The 18,875-nt window shown below is 36.2% G+C and overlaps 1 protein-coding gene across 3 annotated transcripts in view; it reads left to right on the top strand.

Annotated features, from left to right (window-relative positions):
* The window catches only part of LOC149795716 (uncharacterized), a 143,679-nt gene that overhangs the window by 12,864 nt on the left and 111,940 nt on the right, over nt 1-18,875 (top strand). For all 3 annotated transcript variants that reach the window (XM_089965610.1, XM_089965609.1, XM_089965608.1), the window contains exon 2: nt 11,576-12,046. In XM_089965610.1, the coding sequence (XP_089821736.1) occupies nt 11,576-12,046 (471 nt within the window). The remainder of the gene's footprint in view (nt 1-11,575; nt 12,047-18,875) is intronic.

Genomic DNA, 18,875 nt, shown 5'->3' with positions numbered 1-18,875 from the left:
ATAATTTAAAAAACAAAAACAAAAAACTTTTACCCTTCTGCTTATGCGTGAGTCAAATAGCAAATGAAAAATAATGTTTCTAACACAACTAGGCAGTATGTTATTGAAAGATGACTGGGGATTTTGTGTTTTTGAGTCTATTCAGTATTAGCTTTCAAAATATGTTTCCTACTCGATTTTCATGCGAAAATGACAAAAAGGTCCAGGGGGTAATGTGTTAAAAAACAAAATTACCCCTGAATCTCTATACATATCACTTTCTATATGTACATAAAATTTACTCATTTACGTTAATCAGAAGCATAACTAGGTATTCAGATACTCCATAAATTCTGACCTAATTCGATAGATTATCACTCTTGCTTCACAGCAACCAACCATAAATTAACAGTTGAGCGGTGTATCAAACATTACCATATCTCTCTACCTATGCCACCACATGCTTGATTATCATCGCATAAAATTAACAAAATTCTAGCTCACAGCAAACCCTAACATACAAAGTTTATTTAAATATTACAAAATTAGATATAAACATGCGATTAACTCCGACAAAGGAAATTATTTCATATAACCCTATGAAATCCTACACATAAAAATTTGGATCGCATGCAGTCTGTCAGTTCTATCAATGAACTAGAAACTGTAAAATTAAATATATAAATTGCATAATAACTCTAGTATCAACAGATTTCCATGAAATTGAATAAATGATACATAATATGGATCCTAGTCATATCAAACATATTTATATAAAACAAACAATCAAAAATAGAAAATTAAAATTGCATACCTTAATGTTTTTCTCTTTCAGAAATTGTGCATCCTAGAACTAAAACATGTCTTTCTGTTACAAAACAGCCATCTGGTCCCTTTTTCTTGTTTAATGAGGAATACACTATTATTTTTAGGCATCCTCGGAGCCAAACCTCTCCTCTCTTAGGAAATTTCGACCAAGGTCATCACTTTAAATTAAAAAATTTTCCAAATTGTACACCTTAATTTACTCTAATCAATTGTATGAAGCGGTTCCTAAATTTTTTCGAAGATAATCATTTCTTTCGTCAGATTTTTAGATAGCCTCTGATCTACGTTGCAATCAACTTCCCTTTGAAAATGACTTTTTGACATGGGTTCCTTTCAAACGGTTAATGGCTGGTAGTTCAACGTTTACTTTCTCAGGACAGTATTACAATGACCTGGTCAGATTTCAGTGAGTCGTATATGTTGGCCTTTCAAGTTTAACAGTGACATGGGGGGGGGGGGAAGAAGAAAAGTCGAAGTGACCCTTCACAAAGACTGTTCTGGATTAAATGTAATAAAATTGTAATGCTCAATGCATTCAACTTTAAGGTTCAATACTTTCAAAATTCGACACATTGCAATTGGATTAATGAGAACAATGCTGCCATACAGACAAATGAATGAGAAACATCACTTATAAAAGGCCAGTTTATCTAAGAAGGCATCATTGGATGCCATCAAGAGGACTGTTGAGTAGAAACTCAAAAAATTAGACTTGAGGCAGATGAGATCCAGTCCTACATATAGGTTCGAAATAAAGAACTTCTTTGATGGCAGTCAGTGTGCCACAGTCATCAGAAGCATCTCCAGTACTTGAGACTGAAAGTACCACACTGCTCATTGACGAAGAAAAGAGACTACAAAGATGGGTGGAACTTCTCAACAAGGATCTGTCAGTGAGGAGGCAATTGATCAACTGCCTGAAGTGGAAATCAACATAACACCTGTTGATCCTCCAATGCTGTCTGAAACTGAGTATGCAGTTACCTGGTATCAAAAGGCAAAGCACCTTGATCATTTTGTAGGCTTGAATTAGTGAAAGTTCTATCACTCCCAGTATTGGTATCAGATGCTGAGGCAAAGCCACCTTTGTCAGTGTTATTAACTTCAGTTAGTTTCTGAAGTCACATAGTAATTGCAGTTATATATTAGAACATTGGTTGTTATCACCTTCATTGTTAAGTATTCAACATGGCAAAGTATGTTATTCTTAACTAATTTTATTTTATGCAGAGATTTTTCAAAATACAAGGTTGCTGTAATCTTTTTCAGTGAAAATCATGCCATTTGGTTACAGGTTTTTCAAAACATGATGTAACTGTAATCTTGATCATTGAGAACCTTGCCACTAGGTCTTAATATTATAATAAAGTATCTTGATGACTTTGAGAACTTGCTTAGGTGGTGATCACCAAATAATATGTACTTTTGAGAGAGTGACGTATGTAAGGTGAAGTAGTTTGCATTTAAAACACGCACAGTGGAGAGAATGTTTGCATACCTCTGTGATACATTAATTTAATGTGGATGATATTTCTTTTGGATATTGTACTTTTGGAAATTTTACATGATTTAAGCACACTGCTAACTAAAATGACTGCTCCCTTGTGTAAAAAATCAGTCTGAATTAGTCTAAAGTACACTATACATAGCAGCTATTAAAATAGGGAAAATGAATTTTGCCAGACTAGACAATACCAGCTTCTGAAAGTGCAATGAATGAATTACCAAATATATAAAATGTAAAAAATGTTATTGGCTCTTTTTTATACAATTTACCTCTGAAGTTCAGGAAGTGAAAATGACCAAGTAGAGCTAGCACTTTTTTGAAAGGTGCACATCTGAAGTTAGGCCAAGCTGTATACTCTATAACCCATAGTACACTCATCAATCATACACCAAAATAAAGGGAATTAAAGGTTCTTTGCATTATACCTAAGATATACAAGGTCTTTTTTAAATAGCACGTATAACCAGTGAGGAAAGCCGGGGAAATTCTTTTTCTTTAAAATCCTAACCCTATGCAAAATGCGAAACTGTAGAGCGCCACCTTAATAGTTCGTTCACAGAACACAGACTTGTAATTAATATAGTTATTTTTATTTTGGTGCTGTTTGCAAGGTGTTGCTGATGCTTAGAAAAGTACATGTATGTGCACCCTTTGGTAAATAGATCATGGGGCCATTGGTGGCAGAGTGGACTAAGGCACTTACCTTTACAGATCAGTAATGTCTTACCTCTGTCCACATGGGCTCAACCCTTAAGCTTGCCCAATGTGGATAAAGTGAGAAAGTTTGCCATTAGGTGCTTGTTCCTCGGGTTTTCCCTGATTCTTCTGCCACCAAATGCAATGGCTGCCATGTTGAGCCTATCATGTGCTGAAAAATGGCGTTAAACCCATAACATCAACATAGATCATTAATGTATGCATTATACCATTACTATGACATGTAGTTTAATCTTAAGTGCTTACTTGCGGGTACAAGGCACCAACAAACACCGTTGATAGTAAGATAGATTTTTGGGAGAATGATGGTGAATTAATTTAAAAATTTCATCAAGACCTGCATGTATGATTCTTCACATACCAGCCTGTCTTTGTTAGGATCGGGACCAAAACGTGCTACGATGCTTATCAGGCTGAGTTTACATTGCATTCTTGTTGCAAGTTCATTGAGTATATTTCAACAATTTGCGTCTCATTCTTGTTTTTCTATTGGCAAAGTCGTGTTATGGGGTTATGAGAATGAAGCTCTTGGCAACGTGAGAGTGTTAGTACTTGTGTTTCACACATTTATCAAACACTCTCATAAGTGGGCAGAAGATTGAATAAGTCATTGACCTTGTGAAGTGGTTTTTTTTGTTGTGTTAACATTTACCCTGCAAAATATATTTCTTCCTGTTGAAGTTAACCACTGTATGACAAAAGAGCTTCCCATGACGGTGGGTTGGTTATAGAAGTAAATTACCCCTCTCCCCCTTTACAGCAATTTTGTAGTCAAGATAGGTTTGAAATTGCAGCATGGCAGATCGCTTAATGCTTTTTATTGCAACTTTTCCAATTGAGGGACTTGTAAAATTACCGGAATTGTTTGCAGTTGGTTAGATGCCTTAAAATAGCATGTGAAAATAACTGTTGATGTCAGTGTTCAGAAGTGCCTTTTAGGTTTAAAATAATAAAACCTACCCTATATACTTACGTATAAGCCCGTTTGCATATAAGCTGACCCCCGAACTGAACAAGTATAAACACTAAAAAGTGCATGACCCACATATGAGCCGACTTACAACTCAGAGGCATCTCAAGATGCACGAGGAAAGTTCTAAATGCATTTATTTAGGTAAAATTGTATTTAAAAAAAATACATGTATACTTATCTTGAGGTTGGCTTGCATGATTATTAAAAAAGAAATGGTATGAACTTGTTTGAAAAGTAATTTTCTGTTTTCTTATAAAGTTTTGGAAATAATGCTTTTAAAATTATCTAATACCATAAAAGCTGAGTTGTATACAGTTTGCTTTGATGTAAGCGACCTTACACCATACCTGTCAACTTTCACATCAGGGTGGAAAAAAAACTCCCAATTTTTGGGGTCGCTCCACATCTACCTCCCGATTTCATAATATCTTCCGATATTTGTAGAGAACTCCTGATTATTAAATTATGTCTTAGATTTTCATTTCTTCTAAACAAGAAAAGTCCTACATGTTCTGTTGTATCACCTTTGAATTATTGTTGTGACAAAATAATTATTTTAGTATAAAGCATTCGCTTCTTTACTAAATAGAATGTTAAGTTTAAACATTATTCACGTAAATTAGTAATTATTTTTACCTCTACAATAAGAAAAACAATAAACCACAACAAAAAGATAAACCACAACAATAAAATCACCCACAATTAATTTCAATCCCAATAATGGTCACTACGAATGCTGTAACTCCATATGCTGTAGCTCCATTCCCATGAAAGAAACCTGCACGAGTGAACACCGGGCATTTTTATACTGTATATAACAATGTTAAATTGGTCTAGTTACCATTCAAAATTCCCTCTTATCACAAGCCAGTTTCAGGATTTTAATGAGTAACTGGCCTGTACTGCTGTCACAGAACAAAAGACAAATTTGCCGACTATCGACATAGGAGGTACTGAAACATCAAGCTCTCCATTGTGTGGAAAGTTATGTTTTTTCCGTTAAAACACAAAACTAAAATTGACTGATGTTGAACTTAGTTGATCTCTATGAGAATTTTAGCCTTTATTATTACCACTCTTCATGAACATGTAAATTATGATGGTTATGTGCCTTGTACAAATAAATGTGTGTACCTTTTTAAAAATATCTCCTCAATTTGTAGGATCGCTTACATCATTGAAAATGAGTAACTTGTGAGCACGTGATTCAACATAAATGAAACTGCTATTAAGGGCTAGCTGAAGTGTTATCTTGAAGAATGCAATTTTGTCGAAACAGTGAATAAAGCAAAATCTGCATCTATGTTTGGGAATAAGTAAGGATTTAAGTGACGTTATGCACGTTTTGCACTGTAAGTACTATACATTATAATTCAGCATGGTCTTCCTGGTAAACTCATCTGGCCCGCGAATTATGAAGTCTGTATTTACCTTTATTTAACTTCATGTTGGAGAAATCAGAAAATATGCACGTGCAAAATAATAACAAAATCAAATCATAGTACTTTATAATAGTTTAACCTATGTCTTAGGACACGAAAAAATTATTACTTTGTGTCCCAGAATTTATAGCCATGACAGTAGTCAAGAAAAAGACCTAAAAACTGTCAAGTTTACACATTGGCCTGCAGATAAGCTGAGCCCCCTTCTTCCAAGCCTTTATCTTGTCCAAAATTATTTGGCTTTTATGCGAGTGTATACGGTAAGTGTTTTTGTGCACCAACAATGCATTTTTCAAATACTTTCTTATACATGGGGTATATACAGTAAAACCTGTCATGAAAGACAACTGCTGTGAGATGCCACCTCTTTGAGAGACCAGGATCTCAATGCACAGATTTATTGATCATATAGTGTTATGACCTGTTGTGAGAGATTCCCATCTCGAGAGACCATGGGTTTTTTCATGACAGGCTGTACTAAGAATCATATTTGTCTGTCTTTCCATCTGACATTCATATGCAGTACTAGTCCTGATGAATTGATGTGAAAATGTGGTAAATATTGTGGTCACGACCTGAAGATGCAAATGTTGACAAATCGCTTTGCTGCTGCAATTTGTGTTAGAGTCGTTGCCCATTTTGTCTTGTAGCAATCTCATTAGCTTATCTCTTCCTACAGTTTTTGATTGATTGACATGGGACTTTGCAGATATTATGATCATAACCTGAAGATGGGCATATTGGTAAATCATTTTGCTCCTGCAATTCTTGTTTGAGTTATTGCCCTTTTTTTCTTATAACTTAATGCAGTGTCTCTTTGGTCATGCCATTTGATGGAATTCCATGAAATTTGGTAAATATTGTATTTATTGCCTGACGATGCATGTTTCAACAAATGACCTTGGTTGCTTATTTTTGGTCAGAGTTTTTGATCTTTTTGTCTAGTAGCCTAATGCAATGTAGGACACAGGGGCCCAGAGTGGCCGAGTGGTCTAAAGTGCTCTCCATTACGAATCACTGCCATCTGACCTCTGTCTGCATGGGTTTGAGTCTAGGATTTGGCCAATGTGGGTATGTGAGAAAGCTTGCCAGTAGCTTCTAGTGGGTCGGTGGTTCTTCTCAGGGTTTTCCTGGTTCTTTCTTCACCATTAATACTGGCCACCAGTCGAGGATTCGGCTAATGTGGGTATGTGAGAAAGCTCGCCAGTAACTTCTCGTGGGTCGGTGGTTCTTTCCGGTGTTTTCCAGGGTTCTTCCTCCACCATTAATACTGGCTGCCATGTATAGCCTATTGTGTGCTGAAAAATGGCGTTAAACCCTACAACAACAACAACAATACTGGCCACCATGTATAACCTATCGTGTGCTGAAAAATGGAGTTAAACCCCACAACAACAACATCAACAATATAGGACACAATCTTGATTGTGCAACTGCTCCAGCATTTTTTAATGGATTGTCATGAAACTTGGTAACTTTTGGGTTATGTTCATCACCTGAAGATGTAAATGTGGACAAATCACTTTGCTGCCCCCCATTTTTTTGTCTTCACGTTATCTCCCATTATTCCTTGTAGACTAAAACAGTGTTTGACATGATTTCATTCATGTAAATGATGGTGGTCTGATGTCCAATGCTACCTAATCTTTTTTTGGTTGCAGGCCTGTCATTGTAAATGTTCAGTTTTACAAGCACTAGCCCATTGGACCTTTAATATTTCTTAATTGGTCATATGAATTGAATACAATGTTTTGTGAATGCAGGTACTCTTGCAGTTTTTGGTGGATTGCTATGAAACTTAGTTTACGTATACAGTATATGCATACTGCAGTTATCAGTAGTTTTGCATCTGTAATCCCAGTGGCAGGGGACACTGACCCCACTCCCCAAATCATTATCCATCTTGTACTCAGTTTACCTTAGTGTTCTCTTATTACTTACCGGTTTGTAATATAATAAAATTGCAATTGTTTCTGAATGATTTTTCTTTTAAAGCTAATAATTCAGTTATTAAATACCAAGCTGTCTGTTTCTAAGTGAAGTTTATATACATGTATGATTCTAAAAAAAAGAGGAAGAACAGAGAGAGATTGAGAAAAAATCAAATCATTTTGGGATGCTTATACAAGACTAAAGAAAATAATGAAATTATGTCTAAAATTGCAATTCATAAACGACAAAATTGAATGGTATTAAAGCTAATTGAATTATCTACATGTATTTTCAATTAAAATTAAAGGCAGTGAAACTAATAAAATTGAGTTTCATGATTGTGAGTTACGCAATCAATCTCAGAAATGTTGCACAAGTCAAGGGTTAACTGTACACATTATTAGAACTGAAGGTATCAATCCCATTGTAGTAAATGTACTGTCCTTGACGTTCTGAAAACTGAATCATGGATCGTGAATAAAGTCATTCACTTTTCATGGTTAATGATGAAAAATTAAGCTTTGATCAGTGCTGTTATGAAGAGTCATAAATTTGCCCTAAAATTGTTAACTTTGTTGTGAATTACAGGCTGCACTTGTTAAAATGTTCATGATATATTTTAAAATACTAGTGTGTTTTTATATTCTCTCTTTGTATAATGTTATGCTATATGTATTCCATGGAATACAGAATAACTTTACCTCTTATGAATTTTAATTGCTTGTATTGCCTACAGCACACAGTTGAAGTAGAGAGCAGGAAGTACAAGCAGTGATGTCACTGTTTGCAAACTTAGTAAACACAATGTTTCATATCCCAGTCATGTTATAGTTTTATTAAAGACCACAGATTTGGAAAATAAATCAAGAATATTATATATCATGGTGTAATTTTTTTTCATTTTAAATGCAAATTAGTAGACTCTAATTTTCCCTTTTGAAGTCGGATTTGATTATACTTGTGTATGATTGTTTCTTAACCAGTCTGAACTTGGATAATCAAAAGTGTCATCATTTTTGTAGCATTTATTTATCATTTATTTATTTATAAGGATTCTTCAAGAGGTGATGGTCTTAATAGCCTATTAGTTCTGTCAAACCCCACTTTGTTATCTTATTTCTCTTGTTGCTGGAAATATCAGAAACTTTATCAACAGGTTGATCATATCACCTTGCTCAACACCATGGTACAAAAGGAATGGTTAGCCCTACCTGTTTATCTGCAGACCTTGTTGTGACCTTGTTCAGCCATGTGTGTAAAATGGTTTATTTATTACCAAATAAAGCCAGCCATCTAAAGTGTAATTAGAGTCTTCCATATAGTGTTTCATGTATACCTGTTTAAAATAAAGCTACCCTTGAATCCAGTGAATTCCTATAAGGACATGTCTTTGTTTAGACATAAGTGATGAGTAGATATGTATGACAGTTTGACAAATGCCCCTTCAAAACATTGCCTTGAAAATGGTGTGTGTGATTTGGATTTTTGTAACGTAGTTTTAACAATTTTTCAGTCATATTGCTACCATGTCTGCAGTGTGGCAGTTGGTAGTATGTCTAGCACTGGGGCATCATGCCACAGACATGTAGCATGATGTCCCACCCAGTCACATTATCCTGATACCAGGCCAACCAGTTCTAACACTAACCTCTTTTATTGCTGAGCGCCAAGCGAGGCAGCTGTTAGTACCATTTTTGTAACTCTTTAGTATGACTCAGCTGGGGATCAAACCCATGAATTCCTGCTTCCGTGTCAGATGCTCTAACCACTAGGCCACCGGAGTGGTACCATGGGAATAGGAGCTGTTAATAACAAAACATTGTTGCATATTTTAAAGTACAGCAAATCTTATCGATAAGTAAAATTAAAATATTCTTCCTATAGAGTTGTATTCAAAAGTGAAATTAAGAATAACGATTAATATATTGTTATTGTTTATAACTGGAGCGCCTTTATATAAGGTTTCCACTAAGGCAGGTTTTGTGATGTACACATGTATTGAAAGGCCATCTTACAGTTTGGGACACCTGATAATTGGTTTCTTCATGTTTGAGGACAAGATAAACCCTGATCTATCTGCCATTGCATAATGCACCTTGTTCTTCTGATTGGTCTAAACAAACTGCATAGACCCAGATCTGCCGGCTTGTTATGCAATGAAGATCAGGGTCTGTGCAGTTTGCAGTTGGATCTAGCTTATAAGTGAGTATGTACAGTAATTTTTGGAGCTTTTGTATAGCTGTTATCTTTAGCTTTTGATAGAGACCAGTATAAATGTGAACATCTCTATAATGTTACAGTGATGTACAACAGTACTATGTATTATGGGCTGGTGGCCTTTGAATTAACATTTTTGCCTTTTCTTATCCCCTGTGTTTTGCTGCAACATGGGTTTTTATTAGAAGTTACAAGAATGCAGCACTTTACATTAATTTTCTCACTACATTTATGACAATCATACCAAATGCATTAATGGTAATTTAGATATCAATTTGCTCTCAGACCAGTGTTGCATATCGGATTCCAAGTTAAGAGGACACTGTGACCCTTGCCCTCCAAATCTGGAGGAAACCTCATTTTAACACATTAAGCCCTAGCGAAGACTTAACGGGGCAGGAGGTAGTAACTTACTGCCGAGCTCTGTAGCATCATGGTCATGCATGATACACTAAAGTGGGTGGTATTATAGAAAGGTAGACAGTTGTAGCTCTACAATGATACCAAATGATCTGGAATATCTAGTTGCACTACAAAATACAGATTGAAAAAAACTCATTTTTTTAACCTGAATTTATTCCACCCAAAATTTGCCCGTGGTCGGAATCAGATTTTGTGTCTGGATTTTAGACTTTTTGGTGTCACATCAAAGGCGAACTGGTATGAACTGCAAACAGACAGATGAGCCTTTGCAAAATGTAGGATAAAATAGGCATTTGGAATAAAGAGTGGTCTTGATACAAAAATAATGGCTCCATTTAGCAAAAGAAAGGAAAAGAACTCCAACTTTTACCCTTCTGCTCATGCGCGAGTCAAATAGCCAACGAAAAACGATGTTTCTAACACAACTAGGCAGTATGTTATTGAAAGATGACCGGGGATTTGGTGTTTTCAAGTCTATTCAGAAATAGCTTTCAAAATATGTATCCTACTCGATTTTCAGGCGAAAATGACAAAAAGCTCCAGGGGTTAATGTGTTAAAGGGGCAAATGAAAATTATGGTACAAAATCCACTAAAGGTGCTAAAAAGAGATCACCTTGTTTGGTTCAACAGTTTTGCTGCTTTAATTTTGTCATTGTTTCCTCTGACACTTTATATTATCGGAAGAAACATTTTATCATGTGATCAACATTGTGAAAACATTAATATTTTTATATCTGATTAACCTGAATTGAGCTACACCATGGGATTTTCTGTTCTGGATCTTGATCTCGTTTGTCTTTAGCATTCACTCCTTATCTATCAGCATTTATAAAATAAACAACCATTATTTTCTTTCCTTAATTTTCTTTTCAATTTTTTAAATATTTAATGAAATTACTAAAATTGTGTATTTGAATAGATTAAACTCTTTTATCATTAATTCAGATTTGGAATAAATTAAATCTCACTTGCTGTAGCTGTGACTTGAACTTGAATTATTTTTTTTTACACTAGTGGTGTTCAAAGACTTTATTGACCTGGCCGACTACTGTAATCCTTGAACATTTCATTGCCATGTTCTTTGATTTGACGTGGATAATCACTAACATCTGATGAGTTTTTATCACCTTTAGTCACTTTGACCATTGCTAACTTTAACATTGACATAGATAGACATACACTAAAGAAAAGTTGTTGATGTGTTTTTAAAAAAAAGAAAACAAATTGTCCTGACAAAAAAGCACATGCAGGAAGATGCATGGGAGTCATGATTTGGTGGACATACAACAAAAAACTGTGGAAAAACCTTGAATCCATGCTTAATGTGCAACTCTGCTGACTCTCATTTTTTAAAATCATCTCTGATTCAATTAAATTTTGGTCAGATAAGATAGGCACAGAATATACAGTACAGTTATGCAATCCGTTTAATACTGTTCATGGGCTATTTAAAAATATAAGCCTGAATGTTATTACATATGTGCTGTTAAGAACCACATGTGCGATTAAAAAATATTCCTTGTAAATTTTGATGGATTTCTTTTTCTTCATTGCAGGTCAGGGACAGGCAAAGGCATCAAAGCGTCGGGAATCTAATGGGGAACCTTCCCCATCTCCCAAAAAGGAGCCTAGAAAATCCCCTAAAAGGACCTCCAGGACCCCTAGTGGTGAGAGAACACCCCCTGGTGTAGGGGCAAAGAGAGAAGTTCCTACCATTCAAGTGACAGATGAATCCCCAAAGGAAGTAAAAGAAACTGTCCAGCCTGTTGACACAAAACCAGTGGAAACTACAAAACCTCATGAAACTGATATAATGGATCAAAAAGAAAATGTACCTACAGCACAAGTCAATGGAGTTGAATCTAATCCTAAAACACCAGCAAAAGTTAGCAGCAGAGAAGCTCCAGAGCCTCTCACCCCAACACATATCAGTGAAATTTCTAATCACAAGCCGCAGGCAACATCTACACCAGCTGTACAAAATGGTGTTATCCCAACTGGAAACCAGCTGCAGGATGGGCCATACAGTAAGTATGTCAGAAACAGTATAATAAAAGAACAGCATAATAAAAGAGATCAGTGTGCACTGAGTATAAGGTTTATTCTAAGGTTTGCTGTGGTAAGAATTTAAGTGCTGCGATTAAAAAATTTCTCAGGTGTTGTTGCAAATGTTTGAATTTAGCAAATGTGCTTGATCTGTATACATTTATTTATTTATAATAAACTACTGAACATTATACATTTATAGAAAGTATTAGAATAAATAGTTTACAAATTACGAAGAAAAAGTTGTTTTTAAAGATGCATAGAAAACCTGTAATGACTTAACATGCTAATGTTTAGCTCACCTGTTCTAGACCTCAGTAACTAAATGAAGGGAATTTTCACCCTGACAAGGAGCCCCTTAGTCCCAGCCCGACGCCTTTGTCACTCTCATTCATGCACAGTATCAATCATTTTCTTGGGCTGCATTGGTAAAACAGGTTCTTTGAGGTGCTAAAGATTTGGTTATTCTAAGATTTGGTTAATTTGAGTTTCTTTTGTCACCATTTCATTTAATATTGTTCATTTTCTGTATTGCAGTTGACTTTTTATCTCCATGTACATTTTACTTGTGTCAATTTTTTTAATGCATTGAATTTGTATCTCTCGCAGACTCTTAATTTGGCAGTTAGTGTAATTTGCTAACCTTGTAGGTACCCATGTTTTAGTGTTACTCTTGATAAATTTTTCTGGTTTTTTGTGTGTTGTTTTTGCAATTTCTTTCAGTTTTTCTGATCACTGACACAGCAGGTTGACATATGTGGACATAAAATTCTTTTGCCTGACATCACACTATGTAGTATGTACCAAGTGTGAACACTGAGACGGATGTCATTTCTGTGCTTACTAGGCAGATGTATGGAATTTAAATGACAAAGCCTGGGCTTGTAAATAAGGCCCCAAAAATGTGTGTTTCAGGTCAACAGCACGTCCTGTTTCTCATTGCCAACACTAGCATTTTCTCTCCCAAGGTTAAAAAAAACCCCAAACACATTAAATATATATCATGTTTGAAAGAAAACTTCTCAAATTTTAAAACCAGTGGAATAGGAAACACATATTGTTTTATTTTGGCCTAAGCAGGAAGAATGAAGCAGTCTGTTCTTCTGTGCATCTTTCTGCCACATTGCAATGACCAGATCAGCAATCCCAGCAGGGATCATGATCACTTCTCACTTTAATGAGGTCACTGACACTTCAGAGCAAGTCCCATATTTTTGGCAGAATGGAGGTTTGATCTTGTTCTCTTCACTTGTCTCCTGTCAATGATATTTGTTGCTGGACTGATCCATGATCACTGACTGGACACTGGGGACCATGCTGTGGTCACTAGGCAAAGCAATAAATACAAATAACTAAGCAAAGTGACACACACCAGGCATTGGGTACCAGTATAGGTGCTGATTACTTGGCACTGAGTACTGGACAACAAGCAGGTCAGATATCTGTCATCGGTTGTAGGTTGCCAGTGAGCATTCCACCTCTTTGAGGACTTGCACTACCAAGTGGTGATTCTGGATCTTTTTATTTTCTACCAATGGTGCCATTGATTAGTATTTTGTGACCCTAAGAACTTCATTATTGAAGGAAAGTGGGTTAGGTCAAACCTCCTCTCCTCCCAGATGGTGTCCCCATCTCAATCCTGCACTGGGAAAGTGATGGAAGATGTGAATGTTTGTGCTTGTGACATTCAATGAAGTTTACCAGCTTTTGATTCCCAAACCTTCCGTGATTTCCGACACTTGAATTTTCTTTTGGTTTGGAGATGCTCAAGGGGGCACAGAGAAAGCATGTTCAGCCATTGCTTCCCAATTCAACAATAATAAAAGGTATTGTACAAGACTGACCAAGAGGCTGCCAGACAGTGGAGAGGTTCATCTTCTCCCACCTTGTATCCTCTGGTTTCAGTGGTTAGTTGCAAGATTCACTCATTTGTTTGACTACTTGACCTGGCCTGGATTTTGGAGTGTCACATGCATCTATTATAACATCACATGGCAGCGTTTTCATGGTAGTCCCCTTTAATCATTTATTTGAGTCCTTTTTGTCAGTTGCTTTAATGAGACTTCAGGAGGCTGTATTAGATAGCAAGACACTGGCTATCACTCAGTGTCAGTGGTACTGTTGACCGAACTGCCTTGGTAGGGATATTGCTTTTTGATTCTTCTAAGGTCTAGCTGGATGGTGGCAAAGATTTTTTAAGGCACTCATGAAGGAGTCCTTTCTTGGTGGGCTAAACCTTATGGTGGACTCTATGGATCTGAGATAGCAGAAGCAGTTGCTGGCTATGGTTAGGGGTCATACTAAACTAATTGGAGGATTGCCTTCTAACTGTACACAAAAATTCATTGGTTGATTTGGTTGGGTTTAAATTAAAATGGTGCTGCTGTACTATCCAATATGGCTGCCACAGTGACCATCTTGAAAATCATTGCTATCACTACTCCTCCTAAATGGATGGTGATATCAACTTGAAGTTTTCACTAAAAGATTTTTTATTATGTCATGTTGGTCCTAAATGAAAATGGTGACAATTTGACATCTTGAAAATCTTGTTATCAATATTACTCCTGAATTGACCATCATATCAACATGCAAACTTTACTGAAAGACTTATGGTGTCTTGTTGGTCTTTAATGAAAATGGTGCAGATCTAACATATAATATGGCCGTCTTGGCAGCCATTTTGAAAATCTTGTTATCACTGTTCCTCCTGAATGGATCTTCATTATCAACATGAGGTTTTCATAGAAAGACTACATATAGTGTCAGGTTGGTCCTAAATGAAGATTTTGACAATCTGATGCCCAATATGGCCACCAGGGCAGCCATCTTGAAAATCTTGTTATCACTAGTATGGTCATATCAATATTTGTCTTTACTAAAAGACTTCTTATGATACCTACTTGGTCTTAGATATTAAAAAAAATGGTGCCAGTCTGATGTCCAGTATGGATGCAACAGCAGTCAATGTAAAAATCTTGTTATTGCTATTCTCTCAGTGGATTGTCGTAGCAGCATGGGCTTTTCACCAAAAGACTACTTCTGATGTCTAGTTGGTCCTAAATAAAAATGGGGCTGATCTTAAGGCCAGTCTGGGGTCCAATATGGCTTCCACATTGGCCATCTTGAAAATCTTGTTATAGCTATTCCTTCTATGTGGATGGTTATATCAGTATGTTTTTTTTTTTTTACTTAAAGACTTCTTATGGTGTCTAGTTATGAAGAAATAAAAATGTTGCTGATCTGAAGTATATCATGGCCACTACGGCAGCTGTCTTTAAAATCTTATTGCAACTCCTCATGAACAAAAGGTTATGCTGATGTTGGGTTTTAACTAAAAGGCTTTCTTATGATATCCAGTTGGTCTTAAATGAACATTGTGCCGATCTGACATCCATCTTGATCTTGTTATGGCTACTTCTCCTGCATGGAAAGTCATACTGACATAGGGTTTTACCAAAAGACTTTTTAAATGTTTACTTGATCTTAAATGATAATTGTGCTGATCTGGGTTTCGGAATTGTGCTGATCTGGGTCTAAAATTGATATGGGGTCTAAAATTGTGCTGATCTGGTGTCTAAAACTGCTGATCTGGGTATTAAAATTGTGCTGATCTGGGGGTCAAAAATTGTGCTGATTTGGGGTCTAAAATTGGTTAAAATTGTGCTGATGGGGGGGTCTAAATTAAAATTGGTCCAAAATTAATCTGGGGTCTAAAATTGTGTTGATCTGGTGTCTAAAACTGGAGCCGCAGTGGTCAGCTTAAAAATCTTGTTATCACTGCTGAATGGAAAATGGTCATAGCATAGGGTTTTCACTAAAAATGTTTCTTTTAATGTTTTGTTCTTAAATTAAAATAGTTCTTATCTATCATCAAGTATGTGACCATTCTTGTGTTTGTTTCTTCTTTTAAAGGAAAAGTCATTTTGACATGGGGTTTTCATCAGAAGAGTTCTTGTGGTTTCTACATGGTTCTGAACAAAAATGACTAGCCCTCTAACTGGTCATGGTTGAGGCTATCTTGAAGATATTGTAATCAGTACTCCCAAGTGGATGAGTATATCAACACGGGGGGGGGGGTTTCCACCAGTAGACTTCTTATAATGCTTGAAAATGTTGCCAGTTGTATGTCCAATATGGTAACCATGATAGCTGTCTTGAAAATCATGCTTGTCACTACTCCCATGAGGTTCAACAAACACTCTGCAGTTAAAAGGAAGAAATGGCCTTGAATTCTTAGAAATAATTTCCACCCAGTAGAATTTGAGTCTTTATGGGACTCTTTGTTTCTTGATTGCACATCTTTCATTCACTTAACACCTACAGGGGTTGTTCCACTTCATGTACTTTACCTTTAAAAATTAGCCTCATGGGTCTTCCCACAGTTCTCAGAGAACTGGTGCATTCAGATTCAATTTGCCTATTGTCAGTGAGTTATATAATCTGTAGAGTAATGGTGGTTAATCTCTGAATGCCTTTAAATCACCTTAATGACAGTCAGCTGTAGAAACTACCCAGAGGTGAAATTTAGTGTGAAATTATGCAATCAGGACTATTGAATGTTTAGAGGGGTTATGAGTATGTATCATGGTGTGGAAAGTCTCATTTTTCTTTTCATAGGATATATTGGAAATCTTCTTTTATAATAAATACAGATGTATCAGAAAGGTTTGCGAGTCATAGATGGTGTTTTTCGTGTGACAACCTGTGATACGGCATGTATGCATCAGATGACTTCTCAGCAACATTTGAATTGAATTTCATCAAAAGCATCTGTGTGTGAAGACTGTTTGCTGTCAGATACATACACCATTTTTTAATAAAATATTTGGAGACCTTCCAAGTGCCACACGGCATAATTTGACCAAAATGGATAGATTGCATCATGGCATGAGGGGCTTTTAAGGTGCTGCCAATCTGCCATGAGGTTGCGGGTTTGAACCCCACCTGAGTCATACCATAGATTTAAAAAATGGTTCCAACAGCTGCCTCACTAGGCATTCAGTATTAACACATTAACCCCTAGCAACGACTTTACAGGGTAGGAGGTAGTAGCCTACTGCCGAGCTCTGTAGCGTCATGGTCATGCATGATACACTAAAGTGGATGGTATTATAGAAAGGTAGACAGATGTAGCTCTACAATGATACCAAATAATCTGGAATATCTAGTTGCACTACAAAATACAGATAGAAAAACCACATTTTTTGGACCCGACTTTTTTAACACAAAATTTGCCCGTGGTCGGAATCCTATTTTGTGTCTGGATTTTAGACTTTTTGGTCTCAGATCTAAGGCAAACCGGTATGAACTGCAAACAGACAGATGAGCCTTTGCAAAAAGTAGGATAAGATGGGCATTTGGAATAAAGAGTGGTCTCCATACAAAAATAATGGCTCGTTTAGCAATAAAATAAATAAATAAAAAAATAACAAGTCCAACTTTTACCCTTCTGCTCATGCGCGAGTCAAATAGCCAATGAAAAATGATGTTTCTAACACAACTAGGCAGTATTTTATTGAAAGATGACCGGGGATTTGGTGTTTTCGAGTCTATTCAGAATAGTTTTCAAAATGTTTTTCCTACTCGATTTTCTGGCAAAAATGGCAAAAACCTCCAGTGGTTAATGTTTTAAGAGGTTAGTGTTAGGACTGGTCAGTCTGGTGTCAGGATAATGTGACTGGGTGAGATATGATGCTACTTGTCTGTGGCATGATGCCCCAGTGCTAAACATCACTATAACTGCCACACTGCAGACATTGTAGTGGTATGACTGAAAAATTGTTGCTACATTAAAAATCCAGATCACACACACACACACAAATGTGAACCAGACACGTGACCACCTGTCTCTTGCTCAATGCATTTAGCAGGCAGTCTCAATATCTGACATGTTAAAACCCCATCAAAGTGCAAAAGTTGTGAACTAAATTGGAAAAAAAATTGAATCACATTGCATGAGCCTGCCTCAAGTATGAACCAACATAAGGTAATAGACGTGACAATAAATAGAGGCTAGAAAGTAGAATTGAGTTACACTTCCTCATCTGGTATGCAAAACAGGTCACTGGAAAAATGAAGATACCTCTGATGAAGATCAGTGTTCTGTATTAGTGGACCTTACAACCTCATCTATCAAGCCAATTCATGCTGAGTAGATAATTGGGGCAAAGTATGCGATAAATTAGGCAGAATTACCATTGGCTTTGAGCTTTGAGACATTTGGATTTGTTTTCTTCAGCAATTACAGGGTTATTCATTTGAAAGACAGTTGTTTTGTATATCCATACTTAATTGAAACAATATTGATTAGGTGTTTTTGCAAAGTCAAACTCTCTGTATTTGAATCTTGCATAAACTTTTTAAAACCTTTATGAGTGTTGAACTGAGGTACATACAACAGTGACTAATGTATTGGCAGACAAAGCTATCTTTTAATGGTCCTTTATTTTAAATTTCCTGAAGTTTCTCTTCAAGTGGGGATATGAATGGGTTTGTTTTGTTGACTGTAGAATTTGTGTGTATTCAGTCTGTAACCTCAAGGCTGTTATTTGATTAGGTTGAGTAAATCCAGGAAAACAAATAAGAACTGCATGATCATTTCAAAGTGACCTTTTATGCATTTGTCAGTGAATCACAAATTCGTAGGAGGGACTGTAAAAGGAGGTCATTTGTCGGTTAATTTGAGAAAAGATGTAATGTTTCTAAGGATTTTTAAATTCCACCTACAAGACAGTCACCATGAAACTTTGATGGGACATGATCCACCATGTCATGTTTAGCTGTCCTGGTCATAGACTTGAAAAGCTT

This window comes from Sinohyriopsis cumingii, chromosome 7 (assembly GCF_028554795.1).
Source record: "Sinohyriopsis cumingii isolate HCF-2022 chromosome 7, ASM2855479v2, whole genome shotgun sequence".
Classification (NCBI taxonomy): Eukaryota; Metazoa; Mollusca; class Bivalvia; order Unionida; family Unionidae; genus Sinohyriopsis; species Sinohyriopsis cumingii.
The sequence above is the reverse complement of the archived record's forward strand: the minus strand, read 5'-3'. Positions and strand labels throughout refer to the sequence as shown.